Source organism: Trachurus trachurus, assembly GCF_905171665.1.
Source record: "Trachurus trachurus genome assembly, chromosome: 17".
NCBI lineage: Eukaryota > Metazoa > Chordata > Actinopteri > Carangiformes > Carangidae > Trachurus > Trachurus trachurus.
The window spans coordinates 2952351-2970656 of NC_139900.1; the positions used below are offsets into that span (position 1 = coordinate 2952351).

Here is an 18306-nt window from a genome sequence, read left to right on the forward strand (position 1 = left end):
TCTTCTGAGCTGTTTGTACCATTTTATTGTCTCTGAGGTACAAACTCCACCTAATTGCCTTTATATGATCTACTATATGGGCTGACTGGGGAACTTAAGGAATGATGTGCCTGCCTGGGACAGTGTACCCTGTAAAATGGTTTATTAATATGCAGGTATAGTAATAAAACAGACAGATCAGAGTCTGTGTGAGGCTAGCAGCTATGTGAGGCTGAACATACTGTGATTCATGTAGCCTATAGAAGAGATAATGAGATGGAAAGAGGCTGTTGCTTAAGGTTTGAATCGTGTGTCTGGGTCACAGTCACATGATCATTCAAATCGCATTACTATGTCTTCAGGAGCTTTAGTTGAATTTAGATCTTTCACTGTCTTATGTGTAAACTAAAATCTGCTAATTAGCACTGAAGAACAACCATGGTGAGTGAGGACCTAATGTTTTCTGAGGGAATTTGATCATAAGCCAACGGAAGGAGCGAAAAATGTGACCTGGTGATGGATCAAGATTAAAAACCAGAGGGTGTGTAAAATTATTAAAGTTCACCTGCGTCATCACAACAAGTCATTTCTGAGATATGTCAGTCTATCATATCATAGTCATAGAGATCTATCAAATGCTCCACGGCCAGTGTTGGGTATAGTTACTTTGGAAAGTAGTTAGGTTACAACGTTACCATCAATTAAAAGTAATCAGTTACGTTACAGCGTTACCTATGAATAAAAGTAACGCGTTAGAGTACTCATGCGTTACTAAAAATGAAAAGCATTTTGCAGCGCCTCGCACATGCTGCAACAACTGACAGACAGCCTCTTTTAAATGCACCGAGTCCTGACGAATACCATCAGTCATCCAACCAAATTAACTCTACAGGATAACATTAACAGGAAAGACAGTCAAATATGCCACATAGGGGTTGTTTTTTTTTTCTTTTTTTCTTTTTGGATTCAGGAGTTACCGTGAATCCATCAGCGGCTTCACTGCTCGATCTGTCTGTCAGTTTGAACGGAGGACTCAACGTGTGGAGAGGAGGGAGGCTGGCGAGACGTGAACTTCCTGCCTTGTGTGTAATAAAAGTAAAAATGCGGTTAAATGTACTGGTATGTTTATGTTTATGTTTATGTTTATTGAGGATCCCCATTAGCCGACGAAAAAACGCCAGGCTAGTCTTCCTGGGGTCCTTTAAAAAATGTGTCAGCCGAGGCACAGCGCTGTGATGCGTCTGTGCCCTGCTGACCTACGTGTGTGTGTTTCAATTCACCAGCGAAAAGGACAAGAACATAACGGTAAAATGCACACTGCGTTGGTGATAACCTTTTGTCGACCGCAAAAAATCCACTTCCAATTTAAGGGCCCATAGATCAGCTCCACGTACGGACCTGCTTCTCCAGCAGCAACAAGCAGCCCGGCTCTCAGTGCTTGCTGCTTTCAGCAGCTCCCTCTCGGCGAGCGGCCGCTCAGTTCTCCCCCGGTCCAGCCCCGGATCTCTACTCCATAGCTGCCGTAGCAGCAGTGTGACTGGAGAAGCAGGTCCGTACGTGGAGCTGATCTATGGGCCCTTAAATTGGAAGTGGATTTTTTGCGGTCGACAAAAGGTTATCACCAACGCAGTGTGCATTTTACCGTTATGTTCTTGTCCTTTTCGCTGGTGAATTGAAACACACACACGTAGGTCAGCAGGGCACAGACGCATCACAGCGCTGTGCCTCGGCTGACACATCCGCAGGTTGCACAGTAGTCTACTGTCTGACAAAAAGCAGGCTGCAGTCGGGATTTTCTTTTCCTTATCCGGCGAAAAGTAACGGATTACTTTTTAAAAAAAATAACTAAGTTACTGATTACTCAACGCACGAAACTAAAGCGTTACGTTACGCGTTACACGAAAAAAGTAATTAAAGTACTCAACACACACAACACAACACTGTCCACGGCCATAGGACATCAAGATAGAGCTGTCAGCTGAGGTGATTCTCATCCCCACCAATGACCAGTTGTGTTTCTTGCTCACCATAAAGAAAAGTAGCCTTCCTATCAGAAACTGTAAAGTGATGTAGATGCAGATGTTGAGTGATTGGTTCACCACTTTATTTCTTCAATCATATCGAGCAACAGGAAACAGTCCAGTTGGCCACTGACAATACAACATCTACTAAAGTCACAGCAGGAAAACAATCTGAATGTAATTTAATGAGATCATACAATAAGTTCCACAGATCAGCCTTTTGATTTAGTGCTTGTACACCTGATATCCAACAGGTGCAGCTGGGTCAAGCTGACAGAAAGGTGAAGAGCGCCCTCTGCTGGACCAGAGGATGAACTACTAGTCAGCAGTGACACTGAAACATCAGACGACCTCAGGTAACAACACTTGATCCACACTGAAGTTTATTTATCATCATTTACTCATTATGTTTCTCTACAGGACAATAACATGCAAGTCCATACACATCAGTATCAGGAGTCTGACATTATTCTCATTGTAGCCATTAAAATAAAATGAACAGTAGATTAAGCTGATAAATAAGAGTGAACATTAGGGGTGTCACGATTTCGATTTTTTATCGAAATCGATCGAAATTACGTCACGATCTCGAGCATCGAAGTCAAAGAGAGGATCGACGACCACGTCTCATATTTCTATCGAAGAAAAGTTATTTCACCATTTATAGCGTTTTATCACCCAGCCCTAGGGGGGCTACTGTCCCCCTCCTACCTGGGAAACAGGAGGGAGACACTGCTCTAACTACACAACACCGACAAGCACTGAGAGCCGCATGTTGCAGAGACGTTATAAGATTTAAAAAAAAAAACCGCAAATAATAAGCCAACGAAAAGGTGCAACTTGCCACTTTTTGTCGATGTATTATTTGCGGGGGCTTTGGGGGATCTGGTGACGGTGGAGGATCCGGGACTGATTCAGACTGTGGGCCACCGCCAGTCTGATCAGGACCTGATCATCAGGTCCATGGCAGCACAGCAGCTGCAGCTCTGCCCCGCTGTCACATGACTCTCGCGTATCAGCGCAATCTCGTTTACATTACATTAAGCCGACATCAGGAGAATAATGAGACACTAATGAAAATAAAAGTATGATAATGTACAGATATAAATATATTTGTTTCAAAACCTTGGGGGCAATTAGTGCCTAATGTGATACATTAGCCTATGGAAATTGCATCACTTAGCCTATGTATAGCCCATCTTTTGAAATAAGATTTAGGGCCTACTGTACAAAATTTGATGAATAAAACCAATGATCGTAGACTAGACTAGTCTGAAAATAGCATAGGCATCTGTGCTGTAAGAAAAAGAAAAAAAAAATCGAGAATCGAATCGTGACCCTAAAATCGAAAATCAAATCGAATCGAGGATTTGGAGAATCGTGACACCCCTAGTGAACATGTAAACATGTGGAATTACATTTTTGGCATGAAATCCTTTTAAGAGAAAAATAATGTCTACCAACATTTAGGCAGGCGATTCGACACAGTATCGATCTTTCAAAGTAGAAGAATCGCAGCAAGATGCCTCGCTTCACCATGCCAAAAATCACGTGACTTCCAAAATGAAGCTTCATTACATCACATACTGTATGTGTCGACGGCGTGTCGCGGTGGATTTGAATTCAGGGTGGAGTTTTCAAAATCACTCTACACTCCGTGGGTTTGACAGGAGAAGAGTTTTTGCGTATGTTGTTGCGATAGTTTCATTGATGGACAACCAGGAAGAGAGAGGTATAGATTAGTACAAGATTAGACAGACAGCCACCCAGTTATACTCTCACATTGAGTCACAAAGAAAAGAAACAGACTGAAGCCAAACTCCACGTAAATGATCTTTTTATATAAATCAAAACCCCTTCCCATTCCCATCATTTATCAGCATTGTGTACTATTGTCCCAACAACCTCTATTTTCCGATTTTCTTTCACATTTTTGTATTTTGCAAATATAATTTTTGTATTTCTATCAATGTTGCAAAAGCACATACAATGTTATAATGACACAATCACATTATAACCCAAGTGTACCTTAAAAAAACTGTCAAAACTTTCAAGATGCACAGAAAATTATTTATTAAAGCAGAAGTAAGTGGTCCGGTCGTTTTCGCTAATGCTGCGTTCCAGGTAGGCTTTTGAAATCTTCAAGTCACAACTTATGACTTTGTAGCGTTCCAGGCAACCCACTCGTGTTTCTCCGACCTGTTTTACCGGTGAAAGTCACTATAACGGCCACTCGTAACTTCTGACCGGTGAACTCGTACCAGATCGAACTGGTACCACTTCACGGTCGGAAAAATACGAGTTTCCTTGAACGCACCATAACAGTCCTCGTCCCTACGTCGCCACATTCACGGCGTCCCTTGGCTGCACACACAGCCCTGCATGCCGTTCTCTCTCCTCATTGGATAAAAACTGTAGGATACGATAAATGTTTTCTCTTCGGCTCAGAGCAGAGCAGAGTGACTGACAGACCCGTGTTTCAGACCAAACACTCTATAGAAGTGATTGCTGTCGGAAGATATAACTATTTAAGACTTATATTAACACAAATATATCACTTACTTCTGCTTTAAACATACACAACAGTTCATGGTGATGACAACTCACCATTTATTGTTCCACGCAAGTGCTGTGTTGAAGGTTGACCAGCAGACGTCGCCATGTTGAATTGTATCAAATCACTTTGAAACACTGAACCATTTCAACAGCAATAGCTTCATATTGATTCAGTGGTTCAGAAAGCTTCGGTTTCTCCATCATCACTACCGACATCTCTAAACCATCCAACCAGAGACAGGTGGTGTCTCCTACCTTCAGAGATGAGTCTGTCCACACATCGTGACAGGTCATTATCAAAATACGGTGATTTTCCGAGTCAAAAAAGTTAAAAATTTTAATTAAGTTTTCACAAATTTAATTTAGTGGGAACTAATTATTAGCATGTTGACTATCTTACCAACTATAATGGACAACTATAATATTTATCCTTTTTTTCATCTATCATTTAGTTTTCTGTCATTGGTGTTACCATGTGACAGTAACACCAATGACAAATATCTATAAAAGGCTAATTACACAAAATAGTGTCCAAGCTAGCTCAAAGCCAGCATGAGTCAGCACCTTAAAATCTATAAATTATACTTATTAAACTGTTTTTTTTCCATAAAAATATTTCATTATAGCGCAAATCAAAGTAACACCAATGACACAAAAAAAGAACCACATTGAAAAATGAAATTTTAATTGGAAATATCTTACTTTTTACTCATGAAAGAGACACTCATAATGTATTGTCTTAAATTGGTCTTTTTCTTCTTCTTCTTTCTGACCTTGGGAGTTCTCTTACATATTCTTAACCTTTCAAAAAAATGGTCTGTGATACCAGTAACACCAATGACACCAAATCGAAGGACAGATATTCTTTAAAAAATATTTTTATTATTAAATAGCCAATTTAGATTTAATTTTATTCATATATTAAGCCCAGTGTTTGCCCATTATTGACCACTTTTTTTTTTTAAAGACCAACTAAACCCATCAGTTTTGGATGACGTGCTCTAAACTGGAAATTCAAAAAATGCCTTGATTATGGGCGGGGCTCCAGGAGTACTCTCCGAACCCCCCCCACCCCCATTCACACCCGCGAAATCACACAAAGGTGGGAAAAAAAGTAATAAACACACATGATATAGCGCTAACAAGCTACTAACGAGCGACTCTAACAGCACTAGTAGCACGGACACTACTAGGAGCGGACGCCGGAGCCGTTAGCGAGGCTCGTTAGCTCGTTAACGGCTCGTTAGCGCCGGCCGCACTAACGATTCTCATACAGGCAGCTGTTAGCAGCCGTTAGCCGCAGCAGCGCAGCTAGACTGCCTAGCAACCGTTAGCGGCAGGCAGCAGCCGGTGCTGATTGGTCGGGGAGCTAGTGGACGGTGACTACAGCTGCCTCCAAAACGTCATCTGCCTCGATCTCAGCCAATAGGAAAATTCGATTGTAATAGCCGTGTTTCAACCCATAGAGGGCAGTCACTCTACATTTTTACTACAAAATACACCAAATTGAAATATTTTGACTAAAATGTCAAAAGTTGGACCAGAATCAACCGACAACACTACCTTATACCCAAATACATTTGTTTTCAGCAGAAAAAAGTGGTTTAGGGGTTTAGTTCCTCTTTAAACAAGAAAGAGGAAATATTTTTACACTGTCCAATAGCGTTGAACCATGGCAGTGGGACAAGTGTTTTTTTTTCTTTTAGATACAAAGGAAATTAAAACTGAAAAAAATAAAACAAAACTGTAAATATATAAACTGAAATTATCATCATCATTTAAAATGGTTTTAAATTACATAATTTTGGTTTCATGTGGATGATTTAAAAAAAAACTCAAGCATTTGTGTGTCTGGAAAGTGCAGGGACATGTTTTTCATCGTATTTTGATAATGACCCCACTACCGACATCTTTAAACCATCCAACCAGAGACAGGTGGTGTCTCCTACCTTCAGAGATGAGTCTGTCCACACATCACAGAGTCTTGAAGCGGTTTTCAGGAGCTGAGTGGGAACCGCAGCCTCAATGCTGTGTAGGCTAACATGCTATATGACAGTAAGCTAGCTAGCTGCGCTGTCCCGCCTAAACTGTTGCCAGGCGCAACCAAGTTTGTGTTTGTAGCAGGGGGGGGGATGGGCCACCCCTCCTCACGTGGTACAACCTCCGTGTTCCTCGGATTGTGATTGGTTAGCGGCTGACTGAAGACACAACGCACTCTGTTCCGGTGTTGTGCACATTTAACAGAAGCGGGAGCATTTAAAAGAGAGAATCCAACCAGACAAGACTTCAAAATAAAGTGCGGGAGGAGGAAGCAGCAGAATGAGCCGAGAAACACGGATCTATCCCAAAGACCTGACAGGTGAAGTGTTACAGTAAACAGGACTGTTGTTGTAGCTAGCTGCTAGCTCAGTTGATGGTGGATTTAACAGGTAAAGTTTAGCTGCTAGTTGTTGTGGCAGCTCTATTTATATTCATCTATATTTATATCATCTTTGCAATATTTTATATCAATGGTCACTTTACATCGCAATATTCTTATATCATGCACACCTGCAGTAGTAGTATATTATACTTCTATTTATATCATTGTCACTTACGTTGCAATATTTTTACACCATAGTCACGGTACCTATCAATACTTTTATATCAGGCCTCCTTCCTCACATCCTCAGTACTTGTTTTGCACATTGCCTGGTTGAAGGTTGATTTGTTTTATTGCGTATTGTGTCTATTTTTCTGTTTGTTGAGTTGTGTTTGTGTTGTTTTGTTTATTTAGCCCTCTCTACTTTCTTTCTTAACTTGGCTGATGTAACAACTAAATTTCCCCATTGTGGGATGAATAAAGAACATCAAATCTAATCTAATCTAAGATGAGAAAGATGCAGGGCAAATGTTATGATAGCATCATGTAGCCTAGTAGGCTAATCTAAGACAGGATATGTTATAATATGTGTTGGTATTCTTATTTTATTAATGTAGTGTAGTTATGTAGGCTACTATGGCTACTGCTGGGGTTTGGTCCCATGAAAACAAGCAACTCTGCAGAAACAAGAAGCCTCACTGCTCTGTGTGTTAAAAAAGAGAGGCACCAACTGGTTTCGTAAATAACACAAACTGTGCACAAAGAAACTAAATTCCTGCCCTTCAGGATCCAAATTTGAATGTTTGTGCATAAAATAAATGTTGATGTTTTCTTTTCATACAGAATTAGTTAGATAACAGATGTTTACTGCAGCAGTTTGGATGTTGGACGGTAGAACAGCCACTTTTAACAAAACTTAATGCTGATTGTATTAAAGTTTATTTATAGATCAACAGGGAACCACTGAGTTTTTTCAGGACAGTGACATCATCGTTACTGAACGTACCTGTCAGTTGAGGTGATTCTCATTCCCACCAATGACCAGTTAGATTATGTTTCTTTATATCCAGTAGAATATGCTCACCATAAAGAAAGTGCATGGTCGTGTGGTTAGCTTTCCTATCAGAAACTGTGAAGTGTTGTAGTGTTGCAGCTTTATATGTAACTGTTGTGTTCACTGTTATTGGAGAGAACGTCGCTGCAGCATTAGATGAAGAAGTCATGTTGCAGTTCACCTCCACCACTTTATTTCTTCAATCATATCAAGCAACAGGAAACTGTCCAGTTGGCCACTGACAATACAACATCTACTAAAGTCACAGCAGGAACAAAATCTGAATGTAATTTAATGAGATCATACAATAAGTTCCACAGATCAGCCTTTTGATTTAGTGCTTGTACACCTGATATCCAACAGGTGCAGCTGGGTCAAGCTGACAGAAAGGTGAAGAGCGCCCTCTGCTGGACCAGAGGATGAACTACTAGTCAGCAGTGACACTGAAACATCAGACGACCTCAGATAACAACACTTGATCCACACTAGGGGTTGCACAGACTAGTCGACTAATCGACTAGTCGACTTTACTGCTCCACAATGACGTTTTGAGCATGACGTCGACTATTCGCTGATCATGTGACAATACGAGAGAAGAGCGGCTTGAAACAACAGCTGAGTGCGCTGAATGAAAAAATTACGAGCGCCGTCAAGCTGGATAGAACGAGCGCGTACCAGACAGGAAGTCGGGCACAGAAAAGGCGAGAGAATCCGGTCAATTTTCAAAATAAAATAAATGATGATTAAGTTTGTCCGTCTATGAATATTTGTCAGTTGCGTCTGCACACAAGACACACATCCATACAGCGCTAGAGACACACCTGTGGAAAACCGAGTAGCCTACAGACGGGTCGATGTTTGACCGGCGCGGAGAGAGCAGGAGAAGCTGCTGCCTGCGAGACGCCCGTGAGGACGCGCACAGCGCTTCCGCGGGCAGTGTGTCCGGGCTGCCGGCAATTAAAAAAAAAAAAAAAACTCCGCTCATATCGACAGCTTTACGTCGCGCACAACAACAACAACCAACAACAGCAACAACCAACCAGGAAAACAAGCTGTGAGTGAAACTGTGACTGAGCAGGACTGTGTTGGTGACGAGGCCTGTGTGTCATTTTCCTCCATAATTGTTTAACGGACAGGAGCTACAGTATTATCTTTTGCACTTGTATAGGAGTGCATATTACAAAAAAACAAACTGATTTACAGCTTGTTGTTTATAAAGCTGCTGTTCTGTGGACTAATTTCTGTGCATGAGCGTCTGTCAGTGAAAAGCTACAGATTGTTGCAAAGCATTTCCCTCCTCCTGGGATTTATGATGGGAAAAATATGAATGACGTCATCAGCGACTAGTCGACGTCGACTCGACTTTCATAACATTAAAGTCGACTTTAAAAAATCTGAAGTCGTGCAACCCCTAATCCACACTGAAGTTTATTTATCGTCATTTACCCATTATGTTTCTCTACAGGACAATAACATGTAAGTCCATACACATCAGTATCAGGAGTCTGACATTATTCTCACTGTAGCCATTAAAATAAAATGAACCCTAAGAATGCTAATAAAGCTGATAAATCAGAGAAAAAATGTGATTAATGTAATTATTCCATTTGTTTTCCATGATAATAAAAGTATAGATTCAAAATAAAGTTGATAAACCATAATAAAACATGAACAATATTAACAGGATAAAAAGAGTAATTATCTAAACAGAAAACACATAAGTAATGATAATCTATAATAAAAATAATCAAGTGTAAGAACTATCCCATAAGAATTAAGATAAGTAAATGATAATTTACATAAAATGAAAAACAATTAAAATTAAATCAAGATCATCAATTTGACTAAACCAGTGGCTTTAAACCACCAGTTCAGTTTGCTGTTGTTACTGTTTATCTAATACCCAATAGTAGAGGTTCCAATAAAGATTACAAAATAAAATGCTCTTTTGTTTTAACAAATATAAAAACAACAACAAACGCCACCTGTCCATAATGACACCACAGGTTTAAGAACACACTCTCAAGCATAAAAGAAAAAGTAAAAGCCCTTCAATCATTAATTAATGGGCTGTTAAAACCTAAAGCTCTCGACTGTCTCACTCCTGCTACAAATTACAACAACTGTGAAAAATGAAATAAAAACATAAATGTAAAAAGTGTAAAGTGTACTTTCTCTGAGATTAAACATCTTTAATCATGAAGATAAAACAATAACTGATTAACATGAATAATAAGCTCTGATCATACTAAACTGAAGACATTATGGTTCACAAGGTTTCAGTCCGTATCATAGTTTTGGGTTCGGTGTTCATTGGTTTACACTCCGACAATACCATACTGTACATCAAACTCATATAGATACAGAAATGTTGTCTAATAATCCAGTTATATAGTCTTCAAATACTGTGCATCATGTAACATCTTTAACATAAATGTAAAACTGTTGTCTGTATTAACAGGTGTAATTACATTTTTGGCTTGAAATCCTTTTTTACAAAAAACAAACAAAAAACCCCCACACAAAATAAAGCTAAATAAAGGTGTGTATATTTTCTTATTTATTTTCTCCTTATATTTCTTTACAAATACTGCTGTCTTTCTTTATTGCTATATTTATTATTTATGCTCTATATTTTTCTCCACAATATTTCACTGTAAATTTCCCCACTGTGGGATGAATGAACGATTAAAAGGATAAATGATAAATTCATAGAGGATGATCTTTTCTTCACCAGCTTCATTTGCAGTGCTACGAGGACAATGGCAGGTGAAACAACACTGCTGACAGCTGGTGAGGAAAATGCTGTGAACAGAAATGTTCACTTGAAAAGGTTTTGTGACAGTAACTTCAAACTCAAACTTCTCATTTCTCCAGCTGATCTCTGTCTTCGTGCTCTTTCACTTGTTCACTTGTATCTTGAATCGGTGACTGTTCATGAACCAAAAAAAATTGACCCACTGTGTTCGTGTCAATCTTTTGGTCTCCATTTGATTCAAAGCAACAAAAAACTTCTTCATGTTTTTTGTCCCCATGTTCCAAAACATCTCATCAAGACCACCCTCATCATCATCATCCTCATCCTCTGCTGCAGACGACTTGTTGTGAGCAAACAAAGCTGAGTTGTTGAACTTGAAGTGAACAGGGAGTCCATCTTCTGTTTTAGGACATCGGACACCTGAAGCCTTGATCGCCTCTAGAACTGGTGGACGTTGGCAGTCTGCAAATGTCACCAGAACTCTGATGTTTTCTGCCACGTCTTTTCCAAAGATTGAGAGAATTAAATCAAACACATATTTCTGTGTTGGTGTGAGTCGTGGTAAAGCAGCTGGAACTACGAAACACACAGCATCAACCTCACTGACACCATGTTCAAAGTGAATGCCATGCAAGTCACAAATCTTATGAAAGAAGGAATTATATAGCCCCTCTGTGTTCATCTTGACTCTCTCTGTGTCTCTTATATACCCAAAGCCTGGTGTGTCAACGATGGTCAGTGAGCAGCCTATCTTAAAACCTTCCTGATGGTTGACTTTGTACACAGTGACTATAGAGGTCTGACTTTCACCTTCAGATCTCAACTGATCCTCATCGGTTAATGTGAATCTGACTTGGTCCTTCCTCTCTACACCAACAATGTAGTTGATCATTGCATTGATCAGAGTGGACTTTCCTGACCCAGTCGCTCCAAGAAGAATCACAGTGCGATTTCTCCTGGAGCTTTCTCTGCCAAAGTTATACAACCGGCATCTACTAGTGTTTTTTTCATCTTCTGTCAGAGGCAGTTTGTAAACTGAGGGGGATTCAGAATTTATCCTCTTACTTTCACGTTTGAGGTTTTCTATGAGAGGTTTGGGTTTTGTTGTGCAGACATGAACAGTGATGCTTTCCTTGCTTCTGCCAGCTGCTCCACAATCAGCTCTGACCCTGACTGCATATCCAGTCTCTGACTGAAGTCCTGAAATGATCGCCTCCTCAGCCCTCGACACCAGTTCTTTCCATTGGAGATCTTCTTCTTGCCCCTCGCTGTGTGTTTGGGCGTACTCCACCATGTAGCTCAACACCTGCACATCTTGTCCAAGCTCAGCAGGTTTCTGCCAGATGACTGATATCTCTCTGGAGTTTGATTCAACTTGAGGTTTTCCTGGAGGGCTGCAAGGCAAAGTTTTAGTGGAACCAGTGACTTCAAGGACTGGTCCAACACCTACTGAGGTCACTGCTCTGCATCTGAACACATACTCTGTGTCAGGACTCAGACCACTCACTGTGACTTCTCCAGCCTCTGCTGCTGTCTGCTGCTTCCATCCATCCTCTCCACTGACACGGTACTCTACAGAGTAGGAGCTGATGAACTCTGCTCCAAACCTGGGTGGAGAAACCTTCAGAGTCACACTGTTGTGGTTTATGTCACTCACTGTCACAGTTTCAGGCTTTGAAGGAGGTTCAAAGTTCTTAGTGACAGGGAAGATGTGTTTATAAAGGTAGATGCTTGAACCTTTCTTTGTCTCATTTGTCAAACCGACTGTCAGGAACTTTATTTTCTCCTTCTCCTTGTTGGCCTCTGCAAAGTCAATGAACAGCGTTGCTTTGTGCTCCATTTCATCCACTACTTCTTCTGAGGCAAACCACTGTTCCTTCTCCACATCATGAGTTTGTGGATGTTGAGCATCGTCTGCTTTGGGTTTTCCTCTTAAGTAGGTTGATAAATCTGAGAGGAACGGTTCATGACTTCCCAGTGAGGTGAAGACAAAACACACAGCATGCTCCACACTGAGGATTTCTTTGTTCAGATGATTTTGAGACTGGACGACCTTTGTGTTCTTCATCATGTCGGTAAAAGACATTAAGGTGTAGATTTCTCTCTCTTTCCAGTCCATCCACTCATTCAGGCTTTTGCTGTTGAAAGGAGAAGAGTGTATCTTCTTCAGGATCTCTATGAGCACGACCTCCTCTTCACCTCCTCCTCTGATTGAAGGAAGTGTCTTTGCCAAGTTTTGTTGAAATTCCAGCTTGAACTCTGAGCACATTTGTTTGAAACTTATAAGTTTTTGACCAATCTGTGGGAACTGTTGTACAGTTTTTGTTCTCACTGCATCGTTGCACCTCATTTCCAGCTCATTGAAGTCCTCTAGGACGCTCTGAGCTTCCTGAACTAATCCTGTACTTATCTGACGGACAAGTTTAGCAGCAGCAGAGTCTAAAACTGTGAGTGGCAACAGCCAGACCTTCACTGGTACAACATTTTCTTTATTGGAACCCAGCAACTCTGGGAGACTTTGATAGACTTGTACTGCATCCTGAAAGGATGTTGGATTTTTTTTAAGAAAAAAGTCTCCATAAAATTTGCAGGAGAATTTCTCAACACTTGCTTTGTCCTTGTCGTCCATCTTCAGTGAACCTTCACCATCTATAGAAATGCATGGGATCTTCTCAATCATCACTTTCAAGTTTCCCTGAATGTCTTGATGGTTTTCATTTTCTGACACCTCACGGTCAAAGACAAAAAAAGCTTTTGCCCCATAAAGAATCCCTGTGACTACATGCGTCGCTATTCCTTTATCAAAAACACATGGATTCATCACATTGTCTTTTCCTTGATGATTCATCGACAGCTCCTGGAACTTTGTTGTTGTCTCATACTTCATTGTTACTCTGGCCTGGTTTCTGGAATCCTTGGTATCATTCAGGTATTTGGCAGATCCATCAATGTTTACCAGTCCACCCAGGAAACTGGCTTTCAGAGAAGCTTCAACATTAAGAGATGAAGATTTATCCTCTATTGATTCAGATGCAACTATTTCAAAGTCACTGTATGGTTTTGGTACTACTCTTGCAGTTTTATCCAGGACATCACAGTCCCACAGTGTCATTCCTGCAAGAAAAGAAAATAACAAGTTCTTTATTGTCTTTTATTGTGACATTAAGGTTTAGACAGAGAAATGTTAATATCAGTTTAGTAGTTGATAGTAGAAATGAGATGGAGGGTTATTGGAGAACACAGAATATATGTAATAATTAATTCTGAAATAATGAGGGACTCCTCAGTAACTCATGAAATCCTTCACAGGTTAAATGTTGACCCTCTGCACAGTGCCTGGAACCTGGATCTACCGAAAAAAAACAGGAACAGAACTGGGACCAGGACTGCAACTGGGACCAGAATCGGCATTGTGGGTAATTACCTTGAACTTAACTTTTTCTTTTTTGTTTTTGCCGTCAATGTTTCTTTCTAGATCGATTATGCTCATTTTGTCTTCTGTTATATATCTGTTATTTTTTTCTTGTGTTCAGACAATAAAATGAAGAATGATGTTACCTGCTTGACAGTTTCGACTGTGACTCCAGTCATCCTCAGAAGCGGTCAGGCGGACCTGTCAGAGTCCGCCGAACCGACCAGCTGATAAATGACACGTCAGCAGCACGTCGGATGATGCTCCTGAGTTGAAACTGTCAAGCAGGTAACCAGTAATGGAAGTCTTTTACAATAACAAGTGAAAGGCTTTCTTGACTGGACCATTATTAGTGTTTGGTTGTGATACAACAAGTATCTTTACCAGGTACCAGTGAGTCTTCACGGCAGTCGTACAACATCCCGAGGCTGAAAGGCCGCCCAAGAGCTGCCACCACCATCGTCCTTCCAGATTCACACTCCATTGTTCTGTCTTTGGAAGAGACAGTTTAACAGTTAGATACATTATAAGCTGACAGAATGAGGCTCAAGTTGTAGCCGACAGATAATCAGCTGAATCCAGAGCTACAGAGAAGAATTATGCCGCTTTCCTACTAAAGTTAGAGGGTTGACGCAGGGTTTTTGAAAGCTGATCAACAATCGGCATATGACTCCTTTCCCACTGGTCTAAAACAAATGGGTCTGATCTCCAGCTGGCGAGCGGTGTGGCTGGTTTAAACAGGTTTTTTGGTCAGTGGGAAAGGGGCTTTACAATGTGACTTCTCCTTGTTAGTTACACCTCAGCATCCAGAAATGTTGATTTCTTCCTGTCAATACAAAGACATAGGGTTGTCACGAGAACTGATACTTCAGTACCAAGTCGATGCCGACACGCAAAAAATACGTCATTACCTGCTTTTTTCGGTACCGTGAGTAGCAGATATACAACTTTGCATCCCTGGTTTGGACTTTGGACCAGAGAAAAAAAACAGCATGTGTAAACGCAGTGTTTCCCATACATATTTATTCTTGACGCCCCCCGCCCCCCAAAGAGGTGACCTCTCCGGGTGAACCCCACCCTTGCTCTTTGCCATCTGGGCTTGGCTCTACTGTCTTATCTCTGGCTGCAGCTGTGACCACAGACAGAGGACCCATCAATAGTTATGCATTTTAGATTAATCTGTTTAGTTTGTTATTTTATTCTCTTTAAAGGTACTTTGTGTAAGTTCCCCTGTTATCTAATCACAAAAATCGATTATTAGGTTCAAAAGTCTGTTTTTCATTAATCAGTACAACAAAGTGAAGTGTTCCTTTCAGCTCTGAATGAGCCATTCATATCATTCATATCTACATGGAGCGGATAAGCTCGGTGCTGGCTCAGGTGCAGTTGGAAAAACGTCTGTCAGTAACAAACCAGATGTCATTTTAGTCACAGAAGTCCAGAGATGGTAAAACGTGGGTCATGTAAACAATACCACATCGCCATGACAACATATTGTCACGTGTATTGTTTTGCCTCGTGCTGACGGGCCACTTGTTTATATAGAGGCTTGTTTATGCCGTTACCTGCAGCGGCTGTCGTTCATCTGCCATATAACCGATTTCACGTGAATGCAGCGTGAAAAATACGACTGAGTTGCTTGCGATCTACAACTGCACCACTAGATGGGAGTAATTCTTACACAATGTACCTTTAATTGGAAGATGCTGAATACTGCATTAAGTACCTGGCCCCCAGTCGTCAATCAAAGCTCAAATACAAACGCTTCTTCTTCTGTACTCTTCACTTTTTAAATCAACATTCAGACTTCACATGCAAAAGAAAAAAAAAACGTTGATGGAGAAGAGTCTGAACTCGTCCTCTGACACTATTAATGAATCTGAATTCAACAACAATTAGATTTCATCAGTTTATCAATAAACAAGACTTCAGGAGCATCTTAATATTAACATGAAACCTTCAACATCACAATGACTCAGCTACTCACCAGTGACCAGCGAGGGAGCAGGAACAGTCTGAGTCTGAGCTCTGGAGCTGCTGCTTATATAGAGACAGTCTACACACACACACACACACACACACACACACACACACACACACACACACACACACTTCAAGCCTGAAAGTGAAAGTAAATTTGCCGCATTATCTCCACCCATACTGATCCTGATGTCGCAGTTATTTTCCACAGAGTGACATCAGTCTAACCACGTTCTTACTACTCACAGTGTATCCACAGATATTGAGTGTTAATTGATTATGAAATTGATAACAACCAGTCACAGAGTCTACAGTCTATATTGGTTTTTATTTTTCCTTCATATTAGATTAGATTAGATTTACTTTATTACCTGTGGTTTAATGAATCTGTTTTTTCTTACATTTGCTTTGAGGATGTGACGTTAACAATCAGCAGCTTCACAGACAGAGAACAGCTGATTGTATAGATTCACCAGGATTTAGAGCTGAAGCCTCCATCCCATCAGACATGGTGACGGTCTTTATCTCCACTCTAACGTTGTGGACAGTGTAAAACACAGCAGTCACATGAAGCATCCATCCTGTCAGAACATGTCAGACTGTCAGTGTTAACACAGAGTCACTGTGTAGGGCTGAAGCCAGAGGGACTGTGGAACCTTTCTCACTCACTTCCTGTTTCACTACGTTCACTTCAGCTGCAGCTCCCACGGTTCTCCCTCCGTTAAAGTCCAGGTCCACTCCGCCCCCTGAAGACCCAGGTCCTGAACCTCAGGGACTGAACTGACGTCAGTGTGAGAGTCTGAAAATCTGAAAGGGTCCAGATGCTGCCATAGGACCAGGACCAGCACAACCGGGGCCGGGACCATATCAGGACCAGAACCAAAAAGAACGAGGACCAGAACCAGAGCAGAAACTGAGACTGGGACCAGGATTGGACCTGTGACCACACTGGGAATCAGGACTGGGACTGAAATCGGGACCATACCGGAACTGGGTTGAGGACCAGAACCGTAGCTTGTACTACTAGAACCAGACCTGGAACTAGGACTGGGACCAGGACTGGAACCAGAACCGGTACCACAATTAGAACCGGGACCAGGACAGACAGAACCAGAACCGGAACCGAGACCAGTGTGTGTCCCAAATCGCGCACTTCTGCACTTACACTTAATATTTTGAGTACAGATGTGCGTTCACACTGAGCAGTGTGCGAAAATGTAGTGCACTATGCGCACTACATTGGCGCACTCAAACAGGCCAGAAAATTGAGTGTGGATCGATGGACACTTTCCACACTTAACGGCTGCCATCTTGGTGACGTAGCGGAAGCACATCACTACTTTTCAAACGGCAGCGGTTGCTTTTAGCAGCGACGGAGCCGACACCGGCGTAAATGTCTTTAAAAAACACTCATAACAGCACAACAACAACACTAACACAATAAAACACAAGGCCCAATCCCATTTCTCTTTTGTAACCGCACATTTGGGACCTAAACAGTTACTTTCTCGCAAGAAAAAATATTAAAACTTAATAAAGTGACGTAATAACAGCGCTACAGTGAGAAATAAAACAGCTTTTCGTTTTACAGCCACCGCTGCCGGCTGCCGCAAGATGCATTCTGGGAAACTTTTCATACCCCTCCGTTTGGAGTGTGCCTCTGAAAAATCTCCGTTTGGAGGGGTATGTAGCCCTACCACTTCCCCCTACCCCTCTGTCCTAACGGGAATTGGGACACCCCTGACCCTACACGTGAACGCGCAAAACGGAGGGGTAGGGGTAAGTGGTAGGGCCAAGGGGTGAAATGGGATTGGGCCTTAATAGCTCGTTTTGATCGGCAAAAAGCGCTGTCAAGTGTCGGCGATAGGGCTACAACGGCCGGTTGCAATTCAGAATAAAAAAAAATAGAAGAAGAAGCTGTCGAGTCATTTCCGGTAAGTGCGCAGCGGCAGTGTTTGATTTGAGACGGTGCTAACCTGTCGAAATTAGTGCACTGCACAAGACAGTGCACTGCCTTACAGTGTACAGTGTACTGTGAGGCAGTGCACTAAGAGAAGTGTGCGATTTGAGACACACCACAGGCCTAGAATCTGAACCAGGAGCACAATTAGAACCGGAACTGGGAATAAAAAAAACTGGGACTGGAACCTGGATCTACCAGAAACGGGAACGGAACTGGGACCA

The 18306-nt window shown here is 41.5% G+C and overlaps 2 protein-coding genes across 2 annotated transcripts in view; both read right to left on the reverse strand.

Moving 5' to 3' along the window:
• The window catches only part of LOC311000765 (transcriptional regulator Myc-1-like), a 294713-nt gene that overhangs the window by 32803 nt on the left and 243604 nt on the right, over positions 1 to 18306 (reverse strand). The window lies entirely within an intron of this gene.
• On the reverse strand, positions 8730 to 14626 carry LOC311000056 (cytolytic toxin-alpha-like; the record flags this gene model as incomplete). The annotated part of the gene is made up of 4 exons (XM_083990691.1): positions 8730 to 8752; positions 11034 to 11231; positions 11796 to 13844; positions 14527 to 14626. 4 exons carry the CDS (start codon positions 14624 to 14626, stop codon positions 8730 to 8732), a joined length of 2370 nt encoding a protein of 789 aa, XP_083846817.1.